General features: G+C 40.8%; 2 protein-coding genes across 2 annotated transcripts in view; both read left to right on the forward strand.

Annotated features, from left to right (window-relative positions):
• Window positions 1–27796, forward strand: part of LOC130298097 (zinc finger protein 850-like) — a 190945-nt gene that overhangs the window by 139629 nt on the left and 23520 nt on the right. Inside the window, exons 6-7 of the mRNA XM_056551025.1 lie at window positions 1742–2153; window positions 5946–7662. Of these exons, the coding sequence (XP_056407000.1) occupies window positions 1742–2153; window positions 5946–7662 (2129 nt within the window). The remainder of the gene's footprint in view (window positions 1–1741; window positions 2154–5945; window positions 7663–27796) is intronic.
• LOC130296610 (zinc finger protein 345-like) overlaps window positions 1–27796 on the forward strand; it is a 632251-nt gene that overhangs the window by 46543 nt on the left and 557912 nt on the right. The window lies entirely within an intron of this gene.

The following is a 27796-nucleotide window of genomic DNA, read 5'->3' on the forward strand; positions in this document are numbered from 1 at the left end:
TTTGTTGCTCCCTCGACATCACAATCCACATGAGTGAATGTCAGTAGTTTCAGCATCTTATTATATGAGGGATTATTCTTGAGGTTCAGATGACGTGTATGTATAATTATTCTACGTTTGATCTTTTCCCTCTATAAACTTATAGGAGGAGATTTATCAAAACCCGTCCAAAGGAAAAGTTGCTGAGTTGCCCATAGCAACCAATCAGATCGCTTCTTTCATTCTTCAGAGGCCTTTTAAAAAATGAAAGAAGCGATCTGATTGGTTGCTATGGGCAACTTCTCCTCTGGACAGGATTTGATACCACGGTTTTAAGTCCGGTCACGGGGAAAAATGAGCTGATCGGAGTCACTATCTGACTCTGGTTGGCTCATTCAAATGAATGAGATGGGGGCCGGGCTTGGCTGGGATACGTGAGCGCCTGGTTTTCACATCTCCCAGCCTTATCTGGTCCCCGTATTCAACAATCGTGGTGTGAATGCACCCTAATAGGTCATTCAAGGGGTGGGATTCTACTTTTTAACAGGTGTGAATGTCGTGGGATATAATTTTGACTATAAGAATTAAATTTACCAATTGCCAAGGAAGGGGAAAGTGCGCACATCCCCCCCAGTCCTTCTCCAGCCTTTTCTTTCCCCCCCCCAACCCATCTGTCCGTCTAAACCCCTAAACTCCCCCAGATCCCTAATTACCCCACTAGACCCCTCTGTTCTCCTCTTCAAATCCCTAAGTCTTCCCAGACTCTTCCTTCTCAAGATCCCTAAGCTCACCCAGATTCTTCGATCCTCCTCCAGACCCCTAACCCCCCCCCCCCCCAAAACCTCTGTCGTCCTCCTCAAGATACCAAAGTCCCTCCGAATCCTCTGTCCTCCTCCTCAATATTCCTAAGTCCCCCCTATACCCTTCTGTCCTGCTCCTGCACAGTCCTCAGCCCTCACCAGACCTCTCTGTCCTCCTCCTCAGGATCCCTTAGTACCTCCCCCCCAGACCCCTCTGTCCTCCTCCTTCAGGCCCCTATAGCATTCCCTAACTGATCTCCCTACTATCACTTTTCCCCCTTTTGAGACCTCAAAATTGCCATATTCCGCAGTCTCCCCCTACGCTCTATGTACTACAGACATTCAGCATTTATTGGTGACTGGTTCACTCTCCTTTATGTGACCTCCCCTTTTTATAAATGTACTGGGAAAATTGTATCAATGGGGCTCAGTTACCGTGTTTCCCCGAATATAAGACACTGTCTTATATTTATTTTTCTTCAAAAAGACTCACCATGGCTTATTTTCAGGGGATGTCTTATGCATGCATGACGCCCTGCATATCAGCTGCCATCCTGAGACATGCTGCCGCTGCACAGAAGTCACATCCCTCTGATCAGCTGGGACACGCTGCCCTGTATGTCAGCTTCCGTCCCGGGATCAGCTGGGACACTGGACCCGGTGCTGCTGTAAGGACATCCCTACGGTACAGTACATGTCAAGAAGGGCTGCCCATCTTCATTAGCTTTAATAAGCCACGCCTACCACCATGGCTTATTTTCAGGGGTATGGCTTATATTAAGTGAATAGATAGAACTGCTGGTGTGGCTTATTTTACGGCTATGTCTTATTTTCGGGGAAACACGGTAACTACTCTTCTTCACCTTGATCCTCATGATAATTAATTTTCTTTTCTGCTCATATATATAACATTCCACATGACTTCTCCTACTGTCTGATGACCTACAATATTTATTTCGCAGCTTATGAATCAGGGAGAGAATATGAACAATATTAATGCTCCAGAGACAGATGTGAGCGGTGATGAGCAGTATAAGGAGGACATTCCTACAGGGAAAGATCTGATCAATATTAATCCTACAGACATAAAGAAAGACGAAAAAGAAGAGGCCGATGGGAGCGGTGATGAGCAGTATAAGGAGGACATTCCTACAGGGAAAGATCTGATCTATAGTAATGCTACAGACATAAAGGAGGAAGAAGAAGAAGAAGAGACAGATGTGAGCAGTGATGAGCAGTATATGGAGAACATTCCTACAGGGAAAGATCTTCTCTATATTAATGCTACAGACACAATAGTAAAAGAAGAAAAAGAGGCAGATGTGAGCAGTGATGATCAGTATAAGGAGGACATTCCTACAGGTAACTGCCCAGGTGAGTAATCACCACTAAATGCAGAGAAGAGTCACAGATTCTATTCAGTCACCGATTGTAATAATTGTGTATGAAATTTCTTAAGCTCTTTGTTCTACTGTATATTCCTCCATTCAGCCAATCCTGTGACTATAATAAGGGTGCAGAATATAGCTGGAATATGGACATGTAATATACCTATGTGCAGGAGGGTAATGATGACGGTAGGGGATGTGACCTTGACCTGGCCCGCAGGAGAGAAAATGTTAGAGCTGTGGAGCTTGCCAAAAACCTAGCCAACCCCTGATAAACCTAAACCCTGGAGATCCTCCACCGATAACCAAGAACCATTGTAGATATAATCCATTGCACTCATGTTATCAAAATTTGCCAGACGGCAACATTCCGGAGAATAAGATACATCGGGGAAGGAGCAAGAATCCCCCGCCCCAAATACTTGTCACACAGTTTCAGGGTAGTAGAGAGAACAGGGTGAGGCATAAAAGGAAACTTTATATTAGTGGTAAAATTTTGACGATACTTGCATCATTTCTTGGTGAAAAATTCCAAAAATTGATGAAAAAATTGAAAATTTAGAATTTTTTTTAACTTTGAAGCTCTCTGCTTATAAGGAAAATGGATATTCCAAAATATATATATATATATATATTGATTCACATATACAATATGTCTACTTTATATTTGCATCATAAATTGACATGTTTTTACTTTTGGAAGACATCAAATGTTTTTACTTTTGGAAGGCTTCAAAATATAGCAGCAATTTTTCACAAAATTTTCAAAATCAAAATTTTCAGGGCCCAGTTCAGTTTTGAAGGGGATTTGAAGGGCCTTCTTATTAGAAATGACCCCATTATAAAAACTGCACCCCTCAAAGTATTCAAAATGACATTCAAAAGGTTTGTTAACCCTTTAGGTGGGTTTAACCCTTTCAGTGGAATAGCAGCAAATTGAAGGAGAAAATTCTAAATCTTCATTTTTTTACACTGGCATGTTCTTGCAGACGCAGTTTTAGAACTTTTACAATGGGTAATAGGAGACAAAGCCCCCCAAAATTTGTAACCCAATTTCTCTAGAGTAAGGAAATACCTCATATGTGTATTTAAAGTGTTCGGCGGGCACAGTAGAGGGCTCAGAAGGGAAGGAGCGACAGTGGGATTTTGGAGAGTGAATTTAGCTGAAATGGTTTTTGGGGGGCATGTCACATTTAGGAAGCCCCTATGGTGCCAGAACAGCAGAAAAAAACCCAAAAGGCACGTAACAAGGGGTCCAGGTAGCCTTTCGTTAAAGTTGGATGTGTAAATGAAAAATAAAAATTTTCACTAAAGTGCAGTTTTTTCCCCCAAATTTACCATTTGTACAAAAGGTAATGGGAGAAAATGCCCCCCCCCCAAAAAATTTGTATCCCCATCTCTTATGAGTATGGAAATACCCCATGTTAGGATGTAAAATGCTCTGCTGGTGCACTACAATGCTCAGAAGAGAAGGAGTCACATTTGGCTTTTGGAATTCAAATTTTGCTGAAATGGTTTTTGGGGGGCATGTCGCATTTAGGAAGCCCCTATGGTGCCAGGACAGCAAAAAAAAAAAAACACATGGCATACTATTTTGGAAACTACACCCCTCAAGGAACGTAACAAGAGGTATAGTGAGCCTTAACACCTCACAGGTATTTCACAACTTATTGTTAAAGTTGGATGTGTAAATGAAAAAAAAAAAATAGGGTAATAGGAGAAAATGACCCCCAAAATTTTTAACCCCATTCCTTCTGAGTATGGAAATACCCCATGTGTGGACGTCAAGTGCTCTGCTGGCGCACTACAATGCTCAGAAGAGAAGGAGCGCCATTGAGCTTTTGGATAGTGAATTTGTTTGGAATGGTAGTCAGGGGCCATGTGTGTTTACAAAGCCCCCGTGGTGCCAGAACAGTGGACCCCCCCCACATGTGACCCCATTTTGGAAACTACACCCCTCACAAAATGTAATAGGGGGTGCAGTGAGTATTTACACCCCACTGGCGTTTGACAGATATTTGGGACAGTGGGCTGTGCAAATGAAAAATTAAATTTTTCATTTTCACGGACCACTGTTCCAAAAATCTACCAGACACCTGTGGGGTGTAAATGCTCACTGTACCCCTTATTACATTACATGAGGGGTGTAGTTTCCAAAATGGGGTCACATGTGGGGGGGGGGGGTCCATTGTTCTTGCACTATGGGGGCTTTTTAAACACACATGGCCTTCAATTCAGGACAAATTTTCCCTTCAAAAGCCCAATGGCGCTCCCTCTCTTCTGAGCATTGTAGTTCACCCGCAGAGCACTTTATGTCCACATATGGGGTATGTTCTTACTCAGAAGAAATGGGGTTACAAATTTTGGGGGAAATGGGGTGGTATCAAACGCCTGTTCTACTGAATAGCTTGAATCCTGCTATCCCTCCGCAATGCTGGCGTTGTGGAGTGGGTTTGGGGTCGGTCTTTCATATTTTCTGGTCTTGTCCCTTAATTGTTCCCTATTGGACCTCAGTGCGGGGACTGATTCGCTCCGTCCTGGGAACCTTGGTCCCTCTGGATCCTCTGATCTTTCTCTTGCATCTATCCCATAGGGCCCTGGCCAAGAAGCCCTTCAAACTTTTTCTCCATATAGTATTAGTGGCCAAGACCCTTATTGCCAAGTGTTGGAAGAAGACGCTCCCCCCCCCCCCCCCCCCTCGGAGCTTGACCTTATCGCCAGGATTCGTGAGATCTGCTCTCTAGAGTATCCTACTGCATCCATTAATAACTCCATTCCAGCTTTCTTTTTTATCTGGGACCCTTGGGACAGTTTCCTTGACAGGCAGCCCCCGTGATACTAGACTTCATCTCCTCTTCTTGTTCCCCTCCTCCCTTCTCTGTCTGTTATTTTTTTTGCCCCATCTCCTATCTCTTTCCTTTTATACGTGTTGGACTGCTTTCCTCCTGTTCTCCCCTTCCCTCTCCCGTCCCCTTCCCCACCATCCACTCAGTTTCCCCTCCCCCTTCTTTGTGTTATCCCTTCCCTTACTCTCCTTTCCCACCCTGTTGTCTCATTTGGTTTCTGTATTGTCGCCATTGGTTTATGTATATTTACATTTTTTCTTTATTTGGTGTCGGTGGATTTTGTTGTTTCCTCCATTACCATTATGCCTTGTTTTTCTTGTCATTGTACTAAAAATTTACAGTTAAAAAAACAAACAAAAAAAACTACATGGTTAAATAAACCAGCACCGATAGGGAACTATTCTTGCTAAAACTTTTCGTTCTGCAAATATAACTGAAAATGGCTTTTATTCATATTAAAGGAGTACTCCATTGTAAATATCTTATCCCCTATCGAAAAAATAGGGGATAAGATGTATGATCGCAGGGGTCCCGCTCTGTGCAGCCCCCGGCATTCTGTGTCGGGCGCTACCTCCGAGATGTGACAGTCCCCTTGTGACATGAATGGAGGGGCGTGGCGTGATGTCATAAGGGGGCGTGATGTCATGTCTCGGAGGTAGCGCTGGGCACAGAATGCCCCCCCTGCGATCATACATATTATCCCCCAATCCTTTGGATAGTGGATAAGATGTATAAAGCAAGAATACCCCTTTAATGCATTAGGGCTAAACAGACGTTACGACTTGTCTCCCTTCATACGAGTCTGCATGTCAAACTTAGAACTTAATGAAAAGCTACATGTGTATTTCCGCAGACAGAGAAATGTTATCATTCTTGTTACTTTGTCAAAAAAAAAATACAAAATCAATTTTTTATATTTTTAACCCAAACAGAAAATCCCAACAAGAATTCTGAGGGAAACTTCAGGTTATCGCTGAATTATAAAGTAGAAGCTGAAGATATGATGGAGCGCTCCTCAGGAGAAGACCCCCTAACCCCTAATGTCCATCCAGATCTATCATATAATCCCCCTGATCATAAGGGACCTCCTCCCGACCAATCACAGGTTGTTACCTCAAGGACAGATCAGAAAGGGGAGAAAAGGTTTCAATGTGATGAATGTGGAAAACAGTTTACAAGAAGATCACATCTTTGTACACACAGAAGTCACACAGTGGAGAAGACATATTCATGTTCAGAATGTGGGAAATGTGTAGAAAAATCAAGTATTGTTCTACATGAGAGAAGTGACACAGGAGAGAAGCTATATTCATGTTCAGAATGTTGGAAATGTTTTAGACAGAAATCACATCTTGCTATGCATGATGAAAGTCACACAGGAAAAAAGCCTTTTTCATGTTCAGAATGTAGGAAATGCTTTTCTTATAAATCACACCTCCTTAGACATGAGAGACGTCACAGAGAAAGAAAGTATTCATGTACAGAATGTGGGACATGTTTTATACAGAAATCAAAACTTATTAAGCATCAGAAAATTCACACAAAAGAGAAGCTATATTCATGTTCAGAATGTGGGAAACGTTTTACAAGTAAATCAGATCTGGTTATACATGAGAGAATTCACACAGGAGAGAAGCCATATTCGTGTCCTGAATGTGGGAAATGTTTTAGAAGTAATTCACAATTGGTTTCACATGAGAGATCTCACACAGGAAAGAAGCCATATTCATGCTCAGAATGTGGGAAATGTTTTTCACATAAATCAAATCTGGTTTTACATGAGAGAATTCACACAGGAGAGAAGCCATATTCATGTTCAGAATGTGGGAAATGTTTTACACATAAATCACGTCTGGTTTCACATGAGAGAATTCATACAGGAGAGAAGCCATATTCATGTTCAGAATGTGGTAAATGTTTTATAAGTAAATCACATCTGGTTTACCATGAGAAAATTCACACAGGAGAAAAGCCATATTCATGCTCAGAATGTGAGAAATTTTTTACAAGTAAAGAAAGTCTTGTTTCACATGAGAGAATTCATACAGGAGAGAAGCCATATTCATGTTCAGAATGTGGTAAATGTTTTATAAGTAAATCACGTCTGGTTTACCATGAGAAAGTTCACACAGGAGAGAAGCCATATTCATGCTCAGAGTGTGGGAAATGTTTTATAAGTAAAGCTAATATGGTTATACATGAGAGAATTCACACAGGTGAGAAACCATATTCGTGTTCGGAATGTGGGAAATGTTTGAAAAGTAAAGTAAGTCTGGTTATACATGAAAGAATTCACACAGGAGAGAAGCCATATTCGTGTTCAGAATGTGGGAAATGTTTTAAAAGTAAACAAAGTCTGGTTATACATGAGAGAATTCACACAGTAGATAAGCCATTTTCATGCTCAGAATGTGGGAAATGTTTTATAAGTAAAGCTATTCTGGTTATACATGAGAGAACTCACACAGGTGAGAAGCCATATTCCTGTTCAGAATGTGGGAAATGTTTTACACATAAATCATGTTTGGTTATACATGAGAGAATTCATACAGGTGAGAAGCCATATTCATGCTCTGAATGTGGTAAATGTTTTGCACAGAAATCCAACCTTGTTAAGCATGAGATAATTCACACAGGAGAGACGCTCCTGTGAGGAGAGAGATTTCGATATTGAGATTGTGGAAAAAACATTTAGGGAAATTACAAGGAAATGAAATCTTTTAAACTCACAGAATTTATAAGAAGAAAAAACAGGTTCTTGTTAGGAATATGGGAAATGAAAGGATTTACAGCTCCAGGACCTCCCACAGTTCATTAGGGTTATGATGCTATAACTCGGGTTCTGATAAACCATTGAAGGTTGGAGTGTTGAGTCTATAGTTTAGATATAAAGAAGCCCCCAATCTTGTGCCCTCCTGGAATCTGCCTTAAAGGGGTACTCTGCTGCTAGACATATTATCCCCTATTCTAAGGATAGGATATAAGATGTCTGATTGCGGGGGTCCCACTGCTGGGATCTACCGCAGCACCCGCCGGGTTCCTGTGGCAATGGTCGTAACGTCACGGCCACGCTTCTCATGATGTCACATCATGCCCCCTCCATTTATGTCTAGGGCAGGGTACATGTTGGTCGAAATGCCCCCTCCCATAGACATTAATGGAGGGGGTGTGGTGTGATGTCACAAGGGGGCGTGGCCGTGACGTAACGATCACTGCAGCAAGAACCCGGCGTTTGTTTAGAATACCGGGTGCTGCAGGAGACTGCGGGGGACCCCACGATCAGACATCTCATCCTCTATCTGCTGGATGGGGAATAAGATGTCTAGCAGCGGAGTACTCCTTTAACCTGTGGAACATTCAAATTAGATCTGTGCTTGACAATCACTGGGGAATTCTGACATTCAACCCCATTGTTTACTGCAGTATTCACAATCATTTCATATATTTTTTTTTTTTTTTTTTTAACTAATAAGGGATACATTTTTAGCAGTGTTTTATTTGATTTCCTTTATAGCATCTGTTTTTTTTACTTTATGTCTGTCATATAAATTGCTATTACTTATAAAAATTACTTATACGACCTGTAACATTATTTGTTTTAATAAAAACTCCCATATTAAACACCTTCATATCAATTAGGATCCTTTATCATATGACCTTGAGGACTGTGGTTTCATTTACAGTATCCTAAGCGATTGTAGGGGGAGGTACTTCCTATTAAACAATATCTAGACCAGTGGTCTCAAACTGTGGCCCTCCAGATGTTGTAAAACTTTAACTCCCAGCATGCCAACGGCTGTCCCGGCATACTTGGAGGTGAACATATGCAACATCTGGAGGGCCACAGTTTGAGACCACTGTCTTACAGTATAGAACCATGACAACTGGTGTCTATTCCACAGACACACAGCTCAGTAAAGAAGCAGCACCTGAGGTGACTATATCACAGATTCTCAACTCTTACAGTAAAGAACCAGCACCTATGGTGGCTATATCACAGATTCACAGCTCTTATAGTAAAGAACCAGCACCTGAGGTGACTATATCACAGATTCTCAACTCTTACAGTAAAGAACCAGCACAGGTGACTATATCACAGATTCACAGCTCTTACAGTAAAGAACCAGCACCTGAGGTGACTATATCATAGATTCACAGCTCTTACAGTAAAGAACCAGCACCTGAGGTGACTATATCACAGATTCACAGCTCTTACAGTAAAGAACCAGCATCTGAGGTGACTATATCACAGATTCACAGCTCTTTCAGTAAAGTACCAGTTCATCAGGTGACTATATCACAGATTCACAGCTTTTTTACGGTAAAGAACTAGCTACTCAGGTGACTATCATAGATTCACAGCTCTTACAGTAAAGAATCAGTGCCCAAGGTGACCCGTGCCAGCTCTCTAAGATTTAAAGGGCCAGTGCACCAATGATTGGTGCCTGGCCCAATCAGTCTGATTAGCTTCCACCTGTGCACCTGTCCATATAACCTCACTTCCCCTTTCCTTCCTTGTCGGATCTTGTTGCCATTGTGCCTTGAGAAAGCGTTTACTGTGTTTGCCATTACTGTGTTCCTGATCTCTTGCTATCTCCATTGACTACAAACCTTGCCGCCTGCCCCGACCTTCTGCTACGTCTGACCTTGCCTCTGTCTAGTCCTTCTGTCCCACGCCTTCTCAGCAGTCAGCGAGGTTAAGCCGTTGCCGGTGGATACGACCTGGTTGCTACCGCCGCAGCAAGACCATCCCGCTTTGCGGCGGGCTCTGGTGAATACCAGTAGCAACCTAGAACCGGTCCACCAACACGGTCCACGCCAATCCCTCGCTGACACAGAGGATCCAGCCTGCCGAATCCTAACAGGAGATCCGGCCATGGATCCCGCTGAGGTGCCGCTGCCAAGTCTCGCTGCTATATCCACAGTGGTCGCCCAGCAATCCCGAGTGATCGCCCAACAAGGTCACCAGCTGTCGCACTTGACCGCCATGCTACAGCAACTTCAGTCACAGCTACAGCAGCAACCATCTCCTCCGCCGGCTCCTGCACCTCCTCCGCAGCGAGCGGCCGCTCCTAACCTCCGCTTGTCGCTGCCGGACAAATTTGATGGGAACTCTAGACTCTGCCGTGGTTTCCTGTCACAATGTTCCCTACATTTGGAGATGTTGTCGGACCAATTTCCTACAGAACGGTCGAAGGTGGCTTTCATGGTTAGTCTCCTGTCTGGGGAGGCCCTGTCATGGGCCACACCGCTCTGTGACCGCGATGATCCTGTCACCGCCACTGTACACTCCTTCTTCGCTGAGGTTCGCAGTGTCTTAGAGGAACCAGCCCGAGCTTCTTCTGCCGAGACTGCCCTGCTGAACCTGGTCCAGGGAAATTCTTCTATAGGCGAATACGCCATCCAATTTCGTACCCTCGCCTCTGAATTATCTTGGAACAACGAGGCTCTCTGCGCGACCTTTAAAAAAAGGCCTATCCAGTAACATCAAGGATGTGCTGGCCGCACGAGAAATTCCTGCCAACCTGCATGAACTTATCCATTTGGCCACCCGCATTGACATGCGTTTTTCTGAAAGACACCAGGAGCTCCGCCAGGAAAAAGGACCTTGATTTCTGGGCACACCTCTCACAGTATCCTTTGCAATCTACCCCTGTGCCTCCCGCCGAGGAGGCTATGCAAGTGGATCGGTCTCGCCTGACCCATGAAGAGAGGACTCGCCGCAGAGATAAAAATTTATGTCTGTACTGCGCTAGATCGAACATTTCTTGGTGGATTGCCCTATTCGTCCTCCACGTCTGGTAAAGGCACGCACCCAGCTCACGTGGGAGTGGCGTCTCTTGGTCTGAAGTCTGCTTCTCCACGTCTCACTGTGCCCGTGCGGATTTCTCCTTCTGCCAACTCCTCCTTCTCAGCTGTGGCCTTCTTGGACTCTGGTTCTGCGGGAAATTTTATTTTGGCCTCTTTTGTTACAATACAGAAATGTAGGTGCACTACTGTGGTAGATGTATACAATGACATTGGCTATCCCTCAACACTGATGTTAAAATTGAGACATTCGCCAGTGTATCCTAATATAAAGGACACACCAACGCCAAGGTTTCTCAAGATGGTGCGAGACCTAACGCTAATCCTACCTGTGCTTGATAAGCAAAACAGGGGCCAGTGGGCAATTACGGCAGCATTCGGTCGACTCCCAACTTCCTCCCAGATACCCTTCTGCGTGACTGAGCACACATGCAATGGGAGGAGGGAGGCAAGCTGCAAGCCCCACCTGAGTTGGCTAATATGGGTGCCTGGCCTCACAGGTGCTACCTTAATGCTGCCTTGAAGGTATTCAAGGCGCATTAATTTTGGAGTTTACACACCTCCAAGTATAAAATTTAAACAAACAACAAAAAACGTGGTCTCAAATGGCTGGAGGTGCTCAACCCCAAATGCGGTTGTGCATTTATACTTGGGGAGCAGATCCTGTCCTTGTAGTCCGTTGCTAGGGGCGATCCCCAGCATAAAAATGCATACAATGGAGGATGCCTGCAGCGGACTACAAGTGCCACAATAGAATCCTACACCAGATAAACAGATTTGCTTATCAAGCACAGATAGGATTAGCGTTAGGTCTCGCACCATCTTGAGAAACCTTGGCGTTGGTGTGCGGGCTCTGGTGTGTCCTTCATATTAGGATACACTGGCGAATGTCTCAATTTTAACATCAGTGTTGAGGGATTAGCCAATGTCATTGTATACATCTACCACAGTAGTGCACCCATATTCCTGTATTGTATTATTCTAATTGTTACACATCCACACCGTTTATCTGGTGTAGGATTCTATTGTGGCACTTGTAGTCCGCTGCAGGCATCCTCCATTGTATGCATTTTTATGCTGGGGATCGCCCTTAGCAACGGACTACAAGGGCAGGATCTGCTCCCCCAGTATAAATGCACAACCGCATTTGGGGTTGAGCACCTCCAGCCATTTGAGACCACGTTTTTTGTTGTTTTTTGGCCTCTTTTGTTAATAAGTTCAACATCCCTGTGACCCGTCTCGCCAAGCCGATCTACATTTCCTCGGTCAACGGAGTAAAATTGGACTGCACTGTGCGTTCCCGCACAGAACCCCTGCTCATGAGCATTGGACTGCATCACGAAAAAATTGAACTTTTTGTTTTGCCCAACTGCACCTCTGAAGTCATCCTCGGTCTGCCATGGCTCCAACGCCACTCTCCTACCCTTGACTGGACCACCGTGGAGATCAAGAGCTGGGGTGCTTCTTGCCACAAAAAATGCCTTACGTCTGCTCCCAGTCCCGTCTGTCAAGCCTCAGTGTCTCCTCCTATACCTGGTCTCCCCAAGGCCTATCAGGACTATGCTGTGTCTCCTCCTCATAGCCCCCGTCCTGGTAACACTCTGCCCCGTGCCAAGCTTCACCCTCTGCCCCCTCCCCATTCCCACTCCTTCTGAACTGCCTGTCGTTGATGAGTATACCCAGGACTTCTCCGTCTTCCAGAAGGAAACTCTACAATCGCTTCCAATGTCCTCGTCCCATGTGGAGTGACAACCGGAAAAAAGAGGGGGAAACCTAAGGAGGGGGGTACTGTTACGCCGAGCGCTCCGGGTCCCTGCTCCTCCCCGGAGCGCTCGCGGCGTTCCTCTCTCTGCAGCGCCCCGGTCAGACCCGCTGACCGGGAGCGCTGCACTGACACGGCTGGCGGGTATGCGATTCGCATAGCGGGACACGCCCGCTCGCGAATCGCATCCCAAGTCACTTACCTGTCCCAGTCCCCGGCTGTCACGTCCTGGCGCGCGCGGCTCCGCTCCTTAGGGCGCGCGCGCGCCAGCTCTCTAAGATTTAAAGGGCCAGTGCACCAATGATTGGTGCCTGGCCCAATCAGTCTGATTAGCTTCCACCTGTGCACCTGTCCATATATCTTCACTTCCCCTTTCCTTCCTTGCCGGATCTTGTTGCCATTGTGCCTTGAGAAAGCGTTTACTGTGTTTGCCATTACTGTGTTCCTGACCTCTTGCTATCGCCATTGTCTACGAACCTTGCCGCCTGCCCCGACCTTCTGCTACGTCTGACCTTGCCTCTGCCTAGTCCTTCTGTCCCACGCCTTCTCAGCAGTCAGCGAGGTTGAGCAGTTGCCGGTGGATACGACCTGGTTGCTACCGCCGCAGCAAGACCATCCCGCTTTGCGGCGGGCTCTGGTGAATACCAGTAGCAACCTAGAACCGGTCCACCGACACGGTCCACGCCAATCCCTCGCTGACACAGAGGATCCACATCCAGCCTGCCGAATCCTAACAATTACCTATATGGGGAGACCCCAATCACTCCAGTCTTCCACTCTCTCCCCAAGCTACACAAGGGGATTTTTCCCCCACCTCTCCGTCCCATTGTGGCCGGGATCGGTTCGCTTGGGGAGAGACTGGGAGACTGGATTGATTCGTATCTGCAGCCTCTCACTAAAGTCACCCCGACATTCATAAGAGACACTAAACACATCTTAGAAGTGGTAGACAAAATCGCCTGGTCTGAACACTACTCAATGGCTACTTGCGATGTTACTACATTATATCCCTCCATACCAAGACAGCAAGGATTGGGTGCAAAATTTTCACCATCTTTTGCCAACATCTATATGATTTATTGGGAAGAACATTTTATTTTTATTTCTAATAATCCATTTTTTTCATCTATTAAGTACATAGGTCGTTATATAGATGACTTGGTCTTGGTATGGAGGGATTCTGAAAACAAATTTAATGAATTAATTGATTATATCAATGACAATGACTTAAACCTTAGGTTTACATTGCAATTCTCCACAGAGTGTGTTCCCTTTTTGGATATTTTCTTATGTGCACCTTCTCAGTCTAAGGGACAACCCAAACAAATTATTGTTAAACCATTTAGAAAAGAAACATCTGGAAACACTGTCCTGCAGGCGAGCTCCCCGTCATCCCTGACATGTGGTCCGTAACATCCCCTATGGGGAATGGGTGAGACTTACAAGGAACTGCCTGCAGGATGATGTTTTCCAACAAGAATCCTTAGCCTTGTATGATAAATTGAAAGCTAGAGGATATGATGAGGTCACTTTAAATAATGCATATGTAAAAGCAAAAAATAGACACCTACAGTCACCGTCCTCTGACATTTACACTATAATACTATAATACATGTATATACTATAATACTATAATACATGTATATACTATAATACATGTATATACTATAATGCTATAATACATGTATATACTATAATACTATAATACATGTATATACTATAATACTATAATACATGTATATACTATAATACATGTATATACTATAATACTATAATACATGTATATACTATAATACTATAATACATGTATATACTATAATACTATAATACATGTATATACTATAATACTATAATACATGTATATACTATAATACATGTATATACTATAATACATGTATATACTATAATACTATAATACATGTATATGCTATAATACCATAATACATGTATATACTATAATACCATAATACATGTATATACTATAATACATGTATATACTATAATACTATAATACATGTATATGCTATAATACTATAATACATGTATATACTATAATACTATGATACATGTATATACTATAATACTATAATACATGTATATACTATAATACTATAATACATGTATATACTATAATACTATAATACATGTATATACTATAATACTATAATACATGTATATACTATAATACATGTATATACTATAATACTATAATACATGTATATACTATAATACTATAATACATGTATATACTATAATACATGTATATACTATAATACTATAATACATGTATATACTATAATACTATAATACATGTATATACTATAATACTATAATACATGTATATACTATAATACTATAATACATGTATATACTATAATACTATAATACATGTATATACTATAATACTATAATACATGTATATACTATAATACTATAATACATGTATATACTATAATACTATAATACATGTATATACTATAATACTATAATACATGTATACACTATAATACTATAATACATGTATACACTATAATACTATAATACATGTATATGCTATAATACCATAATACATGTATATACTATAATACATGTATATACTATAATACTATAATACATGTATATACTATAATACTATAATACATGTATATACTATAATACTATAATACATGTATATACTATAATACTATAATACATGTATATACTATAATACTATAATACATGTATATACTATAATACATGTATATACTATAATACTATAATACATGTATATACTATAATACTATAATACATGTATATACTATAATACTATAATACATGTATATACTATAATACAGACATTTAGTGTATTTTGTCCTGTTATTGTCGGTGTCCATACATCTTCTTATCCACATAGACACCTACAGTCAACGTCCTCTGATATATACACTATAATACATGTATATACTATAATACTATAATACATGTATATACTATAATACTATAATACATGTATATACTATAATACTATAATACATGTATATACTATAATACTATAATACATGTATATACTATAATACATGTATATACTATAATGCTATAATACATGTATATACTATAATACTATAATATATACTATAATACTATAATACATGTATATACTATAATACATGTATATACTATAATACTATAATACATGTATATACTATAATACTATAATACATGTATATACTATAATACTATAATACATGTATATACTATAATACTATAATACATGTATATACTATAATACATGTATATACTATAATACATGTATATACTATAATACTATAATACATGTATATACTATAATACTATAATACATGTATATACTATAATACTATAATACATGTATATACTATAATACTATAATACATGTATATACTATAATACATGTATATACTATAATACATGTATATACTATAATACTATAATACATGTATATGCTATAATACCATAATACATGTATATACTATAATACCATAATACATGTATATACTATAATACATGTATATACTATAATACTATAATACATGTATATGCTATAATACTATAATACATGTATATACTATAATACTATGATACATGTATATACTATAATACTATAATACATGTATATACTATAATACTATAATACATGTATATACTATAATACTATAATACATGTATATACTATAATACTATAATACATGTATATACTATAATACATGTATATACTATAATACTATAATACATGTATATACTATAATACTATAATACATGTATATACTATAATACATGTATATACTATAATACTATAATACATGTATATACTATAATACTATAATACATGTATATACTATAATACTATAATACATGTATATACTATAATACTATAATACATGTATATACTATAATACTATAATACATGTATATACTATAATACTATAATACATGTATATACTATAATACTATAATACATGTATATACTATAATACTATAATACATGTATATACTATAATACTATAATACATGTATACACTATAATACTATAATACATGTATATGCTATAATACCATAATACATGTATATACTATAATACATGTATATACTATACTATAATACATGTATATACTATAATACTATAATACATGTATATACTATAATACTATAATACATGTATATACTATAATACTATAATACATGTATATACTATAATACTATAATACATGTATATACTATAATACATGTATATACTATAATACTATAATACATGTATATACTATAATACTATAATACATGTATATACTATAATACTATAATACATGTATATACTATAATACTATAATACATGTATATACTATAATACAGACATTTAGTGTATTTTGTCCTGTTATTGTCGGTGTCCATACATCTTCTTATCCACATAGACACCTACAGTCAACGTCCTCTGATATATACACTATAATACATGTATATACTATAATACTATAATACATGTATATACTATAATACTATAATACATGTATATACTATAATACTATAATACATGTATATACTATAATACTATAATACATGTATATGCTATAATACTATAATACATGTATATGCTATAATACTATAATACATGTATATACTACAATACTATAATACATGTATATACTACAATACTATAATACATGTATATACTATAATACTAAAATACATGTATATACTATAATACTATAATACATGTATATACTATAATACTATAATACATGTATATACTATAATACTATAATACATGTATATACTATAATACTATAATACATGTATATACTATAATACTATAATACATGTATATACTATAATACTATAATACATGTATATACTATAATACTATAATACATGTATATACTATAATACTATAATACATGTATATACTATAATACTATAATACATGTATATACTATAATACTATAATACATGTATATATGGTAAGGCCTGCACAGCTGGCCTGTAATTGTGGGAGGAGCGGGATGACCATAAGAACCCACGGCTCTCCCCCCTTCAATGACGCCGTGGGTTCTTCGGTTAAGGGTTTGTCACGTGATGTCGGCAGGAGGTGGAGTCACGTTCCCACCGGTCAGCTGACTGCACGAGTCAGCTGACTGGAAGGTCGCTTCAGCCGGCATGGTGGTGGTAAGTAGCCGTGGCTGACCGGGGGTAATGCTGGCGGTTCCCGGACTCCGGAGGTGAGCCGGAGTTCAGGGAAACCCTTGGTCAGCCCGGCCCCAGGTTATTGTATTACATATCGGCATTCGGCTTCTCGCACATGCATATCATTACCGCACTATGTGAACGGCTTGCTGCGCATGTATATGATTACTGCACTGTGTGAACAGTCTCCTGCACATGCATATCATTACCGCATTATGTGAACAGTCTCCTGCACATACATATCATTACCGCACTATGTGATAGGCTTCTTGCACATGTATATGATTACCGTACTATGTGAACAGTCTCCTGCACATGTATATCATTACCGTACTATGTGAACAGTCTCCTGCACATATATATCATTACCGCACTATGTGTTAGGCTTCTTGCACATGTATATGATTACTGCATTATGTGAACAGTCTCCTGCACATATATATCATTACCGCACTATGTGTTAGGCTTCTTGCACATGTATATGATTACCGTACTATGTGAACAGTCTCCTGCACATGTATATCATTACCCCACTATGTGAACGGCTTCTTGCACATGTATATGATTACTGCACTATGTGAACAGTCTCCTGCACATACATATCATTACCGTACTATGTGTTAGGCTTCTTGCACATGTATATGATTACCGTACTATGTGAACAGTCTCCTGCACATGTATATCATTACCGTACTATGTGAACAGTCTCCTGCACATATATATCATTACCGCACTATGTGATAGGCTTCTTGCACATGTATATGATTACTGCATTATGTGAACAGTCTCCTGCACATATATATCATTACCGCACTATGTGTTAGGCTTCTTGCACATGTATATGATTACTGCATTATGTGAACAGTCTCCTGCACATATATATCATTACCGCACTATGTGTTAGGCTTCTTGCACATGTATATGATTACCGTACTATGTGAACAGTCTCCTGCACATGTATATCATTACCCCACTATGTGAACGGCTTCTTGCACATGTATATGATTACTGCACTATGTGAACAGTCTCCTGCACATATATATCATTACCGCACTATGTGTTAGGCTTCTTGCACATGTATATGATTACTGCATTATGTGAACAGTCTCCTGCACATATATATCATTACCGCACTATGTGTTAGGCTTCTTGCACATGTATATGATTACCGTACTATGTGAACAGTCTCCTGCACATGCATATCATTACCGCACTATGTGAACGGCTTCTTGCACATGTATATGATTACTGCACTATGTGAACAGTCTCCTGCACATGCATATCATTACCGCACTATGTGTTAGGCTTCTTGCACATGTATATGATTACCGTACTATGTGAACAGTCTCCTGCACATATATATCATTACCGCACTATGTGTTAGGCTTCTTGCACATGTATATGATTACTGCACTATGTGAACAGTCTCCTGCACATGTATATGATTACCGCACTATGTGATAGGCTTCTTGCACATGCATATCATTACCCCACTATGTGTTAGGCTTCTTGCACATGTATATGATTACTGCACTATGTGAACAGTCTCCTGCACATGCATATCATTACCGCACTATGTGTTAGGCTTCTTGCACATGTATATGATTACTGCACTATGTGAACAGTCTCTTGCACATGTATATCATTACCGCACTATGTGAACGGCTTCTTGCACATGTATATGATTACTGCATTATGTGAACAGTCTCCTGCACATATATATCATTACCGCACTATGTGAACGGCTTCTTGCACATGTATATGATTACCGCACTGTGTGAACAGTCTCCTGCACATGCATATCATTACCGCACTATGTGTTAGGCCTCTTGCACATGTATATGATTACTGCACTATGTGAACAGTCTCCTGCACATGCATATCATTACCGCACTATGTGAACGGCTTGCTGCGCATGTATATGATTACTGCACTATGTGAACAGTCTCCTGCACATGCATATCATTACCGTACTATGTGATAGGCTTCTTGCACATGTATATGATTACCGTACTATGTGAACAGTCTCCTGCACATGCATATCATTACAGCACTATGTGAACGGCTTCTTGCACATGTATATGATTACTGCACTATGTGAACAGTCTCCTGCACATGCATATCATTACCGCACTATGTGTTAGGCTTCTTGCACATGTATATGATTACTTTATTATGTGAACAGTCTCCTGCACATGTATATCATTACCGCACTATGTGAACGGCTTCTTGCACATGTATATGATTACTGCACTATGTGAACAGTCTCCTGCACATGCATATCATTACCGCACTATGTGTTAGGCTTCTTGCACATGTATATGATTACCGTACTATGTGAACAGTCTCCTGCACATATATATCATTACCGCACTATGTGTTAGGCTTCTTGCACATGTATATGATTACTGCACTATGTGAACAGTCTCCTGCACATGTATATGATTACCGCACTATGTGATAGGCTTCTTGCACATGTATATCATTACCGCACTATGTGTTAGGCTTCTTGCACATATATATCATTACCGCACTATGTGAACGGCTTGCTGCGCATGTATATCATTACTGCATTATGTGAACAGTCTCCTGCACATGCATATCATTACCGCACTATGTGTTAGGCTTCTTGCACATGTATATGATTACTGCACTATGTGAACAGTCTCTTGCACATGTATATCATTACCCCACTATGTGTTAGGCTTCTTGCACATGTATATGATTACTGCACTATGTGAACAGTCTCTTGCACATGTATATCATTACCCCACTATGTGAACGGCTTCTTGCACATGTATATGATTACTGCATTATGTGAACAGTCTCCTGCACATATATATCATTACCGCACTATGTGAACGGCTTCTTGCACATGTATATGATTACCGCACTGTGTGAACAGTCTCCTGCACATGCATATCATTACCGCACTATGTGTTAGGCCTCTTGCACATGTATATGATTACTGCACTATGTGAACAGTCTCCTGCACATGCATATCATTACCGCACTATGTGAACGGCTTGCTGCGCATGTATATGATTACTGCACTATGTGAACAGTCTCCTGCACATGCATATCATTACCGCACTATGTGTTAGGCTTCTTGCACATGTATATGATTACTGCATTATGTGAACAGTCTCCTGCACATGCATATCATTACCGTACTATGTGTTAGGCTTCTTGCACATGTATATGATTACTGCACTATGTGAACAGTCTCTTGCACATGCATATCATTACCGCACTATGTGTTAGGCCTCTTGCACATGTATATGATTACTGCACTATGTGAACAGTCTCCTGCACATGTATATCATTACCGCACTATGTGAACGGCTTGCTGCGCATGTATATGATTACTGCACTATGTGAACAGTCTCCTGCACATGCATATCATTACCGCACTATGTGTTAGGCTTCTTGCACATGTATATGATTACCGTACTATGTGAACAGTCTCCTGCACATATATATCATTACCGTACTATGTGTTAGGCTTCTTGCACATGTATATGATTACTGCACTATGTGAACAGTCTCCTGCACATGCATATCATTACCGCACTATGTGTTAGGCTTCTTGCACATGTATATGATTACTGCATTATGTGAACAGTCTCCTGCACATGCATATCATTACCGTACTATGTGTTAGGCTTCTTGCACATGTATATGATTACTGCACTATGTGAACAGTCTCTTGCACATGCATATCATTACAGCACTATGTGAACGGCTTGCTGCGCATGTATATGATTACTGCACTATGTGAACAGTCTCCTGCACATGCATATCATTACCGCACTATGTGTTAGGCTTCTTGCACATGTATATGATTACTGCACTATGTGAACAGTCTCTTGCACATGCATATCATTACAGCACTATGTGAACAGTCTCCTGCATATTTTATCATTTCCGCACCACGTGAACAGTCTCCTGCACATGTATAACATTACCGCACTATGTAAACAGTCTCCTGCACATGTATAACATTACCGCTCTATGTGAACAGTCTCCTGCACATATATATCATTATCACATTTTGTAGTTCTGTGCTGCTGGGAGGATCTATATGTGTCTCCGGTATACTGAGACTCGCACACCTTTACACTCAATCGGACTCACCGCTCCGCCCCACCCTGTGGGCTTATGCTTCACCTCCACAGCTGCCAATCTGGTCAGTCTAAGGCACGCTACACCAACAGCTGCGCTCACTTCCAACCTTTGTCTCTTAACTAACTTCCCCACAGTTTTCTTTTCATTTATTTTATATTTATACTTCTGTGTTTCCGGGCGGTGTGCCTCCAGCTGTTGTGGAGCTACGATACTCACTTATAGGAATCATGCCGTAGGGTTCAGGCTGTACACATCCTGGTACCCATGCACGTTGGTAGGATTCATGCCGGTAACATTTATACGCCACACACGCTTATAGGGTTCATTCGTTCTCTACGCGCTTGTAGTTTTATACCGTACACATGCTTTTAGGGTCATACTGTACACCCCCTTTGTAAGGTTTATACTGCACACACGCTTGTAAGATTCATACAGTACACACTTGTAGAGTTTATGCCGTTTACTTGCCTACAGGTTTCATACTGTACACTCGCTTGTAGGATTGTATTGTACATTCACCCTTAGGATTCATGCTGTACGCTTGCTTGTAGCATTCATACTGCACTCACGCTTGAGCATATTTGTGGGGTGCATGCTTGTAGCATTTACTCTATACACACGCTTGTACATACTTGTAGCATTATGCTGCATACATACTTATAAGATTCATGCCGTACACAGTACACACTGGTAGGATATCCTGTATACACGCTTGTTGGATTCTTACTTTACACGCGTTAGGATTATGCAGTACATTCGCCGGTAGCATTTATACGGTACACTCGCTCGCATAATTCATAAAGTTCATGCGGTGCATACCAATGTAGCATCCATACTGTACACTTGCTCGTAGGTTTACGTGGTATACACGCTTGTACTCGCTTGCAGGGTTCATACTACACACGCTCTTGTAGGAGTCATGTTGTACACACTCATAGGAATCATACTATGTACACGCTCATACGAGTCACACTGTACGCACGTTTATAGTATTACATGGCCCCACGCTCGTAGGTTTACTACTGAATATGCACTCATAAGGATTGTGCTGCACACCCGCTCGCAGGACTTGTATCACGCATGTTTGTAGGGTTATATTACTCGGGTGCACGCGGGAATCAGGCTGCGTGTGCACTCGTGGCATGTGTTCTGTACATGCGCTTGCGCTATTTGTGAAGTTCGTACGCCCGCAGTTTTGTGCAGCGCACATGCTCATACAGCACATGGGGTGTGGCCCCGTACGCAGGTATGTGGTCATAATAGTTACTACTTGCCGGCATATTCTCTGCCATCGGTCGTGGTTAGCTTCAGGCGTTCACTGGTGGTCTATACGCGTATATGGTTGGCCCGAGTATAGGTTCATCAAGTTGGTGGTACAGCCATGCATAGCGGTTCACGGCAGTTTCACACGTAGTCGTTCTGCACGCATCTTTATATAGGCAGGGTGATACATAGCAGTTGTCGCTGCTGACACATATTCAGAACGACAATTACACGACGCACAGGCGGGGCTTACCCAGTAAACCGTTGCAGACGGGGTATGTTTCATTATCGTTGGTACTGACATGCCTTCTGAACAACACTGACATTACGCATAGGTGGTGTTTACCTGTTAAGCCTGTCATGTTGCAGAAAGGGTACGTCGCATAATTGTTATTACTGACACGCCTTCAGAACAGCAATAACGCCACACATAGGTGATGTATACCCATCATGCCTGCCACGCCTGCAGGGGGTACGTTGCACGGTTGTTACTGACACGCCTTCAGAACAGCAATAACGCCACACATAGGTGATAAGATTTGTTTTATTATCCAAGTAATCACCTCATGAACCTGACACGTCTTCAGGTTGTGTTTACTTGTGTTGTCGGTGCACCTCTTTTACGATATAGTCACGTTCTCAAAAAACGGAATTCACGATGTTTTGGGTTGTCATGGTACTCGTATAAACTTTCGCACTTACCACTGGGCACACACTTATCTAGACTCAGTTACGCATACAATTCTCGTCCGACACGTCTTCAGATACTTTCCCTCTGTCCTGGTTTAAAGAGTTGTTTATTGTTGTCCAAGTAATCACCTCATGAACCTGACACGCTTTCAGGTTGTGATTGCTTGCGTTGTCGATGCGCTCCTTTCTCTGTGTAGTCATGTCCCAAAAATGTACTTCATGGTGTTCTAGGTTGATATGGTACTCGTATAACGTTTCGCACTTGTCACCGGCGCATACTCGTCTAGGCCCGGTTACGCATACGATTCTCGTCCGACACGTCTTCGGATACTTTCCCTCTGTTCTGGTTTAAAGTGTCGTACATTGTTCTCCAAGTAATCACCTCATGAACCTGACACGTTTTCAGGTTGTGATTGCTTGCGTTGTCGGGGCATTCCTTTCTCTGTGTAGTCTCGTTCCTAAAGATGCTCTTCAGGGTGTACTAGGTTGTTAAGGTACTTGTATAACGTTTCGCACTTGTCACCGGGCACATACTTGTCTAGGTCCAGTCACGTATACAATTCTCATCCGACACGTCTTCGGATACTCTCTCTCTGTCCTGGTGTTAGACGGTCAGCTATGTTATAGATAAATGAGCTTGGCTAGACGGTTAGTTTGGCTGTCCCTACAACATACATTTACTTTCACATGTGCTCACATTGAAGGAGTCCAGAATATTGCAGCAGATGCCTTATCTAGGAACAACCTGTCACATTTCTTTCAGGTGATGCCAGAAGCCGATTCCATAGGGGCGCAAGTTCCCCCATTCCATTCACTAGTCATGAACTGAACCAGCACCTTCGGATAGCCAAACGTTTGGTCAGTGATTCCTTGTCCGCAAATACACGAAAAATTAATGGTACGGCGTGGAACTCATTCTCCAAATTCAGATCCAAGCACGCCGAGGGCGACAAGATTTCAGTTCCCTTCCTATTAGCATATGTCGGGTTTTGCCATACCACACTGCATTTATCCCACAATACTATTAAGAGTTATCTAGCCGGTATCCAACACCATTTATCCTTGACCAATACCCGTAGTTACTCTATACTCTCTTCTCGCTTGGTGAAGTCCGCTCTGAAGGGCATCCTTAAGAAGGAAGTCCCTCGCAGCCCAGTCAGACAACCAATCACAGGCAACATGTTCAGGCAGTTGTCCGACTTGTTAGACTCCGCACCATTGGGTATTCGTGATAGCCTCACATTAAAAGCGGCCATGTACCTTGCCTATTATGGGTTTCTCAGACCGGGTGAGTGTACTGCTCGGACCGTTAACGCGCCCTTTCTTAAAGTCAGTCAGCTGTCACATGTCTCTGATCATTTCGAGCTGTCCCTCAGTCAGACCAAGACCTCGTCTCCGGGTCAAACTGTGATTGTCCGGTTTTCCCCACCGTGCACAAATGGTGTCCTGTCACAGTCCTCCGTGAATTGTTGAATGCCTGTGTTAACCTATCAGCTGACGACCCTTTACTCCGTTTCAGATCCAACCCGCTAACTACTTCTCAATTCATCAAACATTTACGCATTTTGGTCAGGTCGCTGGGAGGAGACCCGACTTCATTATCCGGTCACTCCTTCCGTATTGGCGCAGCTACAGCCGCTTCTAAGCACGGGGTCCCAGCCCACGTAATCATGAAATTAGGACGTTGGAAATCCGGATGCTACATGCAGTATATCCCTAACCCTCGCAAAGAAATGGCTAGCGCATTCCAGTCTCTTGTGTTGTAATCTGCGATAAACAAATGTTTGTTTAAATCCGGGTTTTGCCCTCTTTTCCAGGCATATTCTTTACGCCGCAGTTATGGCACACTTCAGACTGCTTAGTTGAGGTTGATAGGTTATTGGTTACAGTTGGTTGTTAGGTTAGTACTAGGGTTTTACGCATATCAGTCATGTAGCAACGACCACAAATGGTAAGGCCTGCGCAGCTGGCCTGTAATTGTGGGAGGAGCGGGGTGACCATAAGAACCCACGGCTTTCCCCCCTTCAATGACGCCGTGGGTTCTTCGCTCCCACCCGCCCCCCCTTCTTTTCATTTCATCACACTTACCACAGGGTATGCCCTCTTTTCCAGGCATATTCTTTACGCCGCAGTTATGGCACACTTCAGACTGCTTAGTTGAGGTTGATAGGTTATTGGTTACAGTTGGTTGTTAGGTTAGTACTAGGGTTTTACGCATATCAGTCATGTAGCAACGACCACAAACTATAATACTATAATACATGTATATACTATAATACTATAATACATGTATATACTATAATACTATAATACATGTATATACTATAATACTATAATACATGTATATACTATAATACATGTATATACTATAATACATGTATATACTATGATACATGTATACACTATAATACTATAATACTATAATACATGTATATACTATAATACTATAATACATGTATATACTATAATACATGTATATACTATAATACTATAATACATGTATATACTATAATACTATAATACATGTATATACTATAATACTATAATACATGTATATACTATGATACATGTATACACTATAATACTATAATACTATAATACATGTATATACTATAATACTATAATACATGTATATACTATAATACATGTATATACTATAATACTATAATACATGTATATACTATAATACTATAATACATGTATATACTATAATACTATAATACATGTATATACTATAATACATGTATATACTATAATACTATAATACATGTATATACTATAATACTATAATACATGTATATACTATAATACTATAATACATGTATATACTAATACTATAATACATGTATATACTATAAAACATGTATATACTATAATACTATAATACATGTATATACTATAATACATGTATATGTATATACTATAATACATGTATACACTATAATACTATAATACATGTATATACTATAATACTATAATACTATAGTACATGTATATACTATAATACTATAGTACATGTATATACTATAATACTATAATACATGTATATACTATAATACTATAATACATGTATATACTATAATACATGTATATACTATAATACACGTATATACTATAATACTATAATACATGTATATACTATAATACTATAATACACGTATATACTATAATACTATAATACATGTATATACTATAATACATGTATATACTATAATACTATAATACATGTATATACTATAATACTATAATACATGTATATACTATAATACTATAATACATGTGTTACGCCGAGCGCTCCGGGTCCCCGCTCCTCCCCGGAGCGCTCGCTTCACTCCCTCCGCTGCAGCGCTCCGGTCACGTCCTCTGACCCGGGGCGCTGCGATCCTGCTGCCAGCCGGGATGCGATTCGCGATGCGGGTAGCGCCCGCTCGCGATGCGCTCCCCGGCTCCCCTACCTGACTCGCTCCCCGTCTGTTCTGTCCCGGCGCGCGCGGGCCCCGCTCCCTAGGGCGCGCGCGCGCCGGGTCTCTGCGATTTAAAGGGCCACTGCGCCGCTGATTGGCGCAGTGGTTCCAATTAGGGTTTTCACCTGTGCACTTCCCTATATTACCTCACTTCCCTTGCACTCCCTTGCCGGATCCTGTTGCCTTAGTGCCAGTGAAAGCGTTCCTTGTGTGTTCCTTGCCTGTGTTTCCAGACCTTCTGCCGTTGCCCCTGACTACGATCCTTGCTGCCTGCCCCGACCTTCTGCTACGTCCGACCTTGCTTCTGCCTACTCCCTTGTACCGCGCCTATCTTCAGCAGCCAGAGAGGTGAGCCGTTGCTAGTGGATACGACCTGGTCACTACCGCCGCAGCAAGACCATCCCGCTTTGCGGCGGGCTCTGGTGAAAACCAGTAGTGGCTTAGAACCGGTCCACTAGCACGGTCCACGCCAATC

This window comes from Hyla sarda, chromosome 1 (genome assembly GCF_029499605.1).
Source record: "Hyla sarda isolate aHylSar1 chromosome 1, aHylSar1.hap1, whole genome shotgun sequence".
NCBI lineage: Eukaryota > Metazoa > Chordata > Amphibia > Anura > Hylidae > Hyla > Hyla sarda.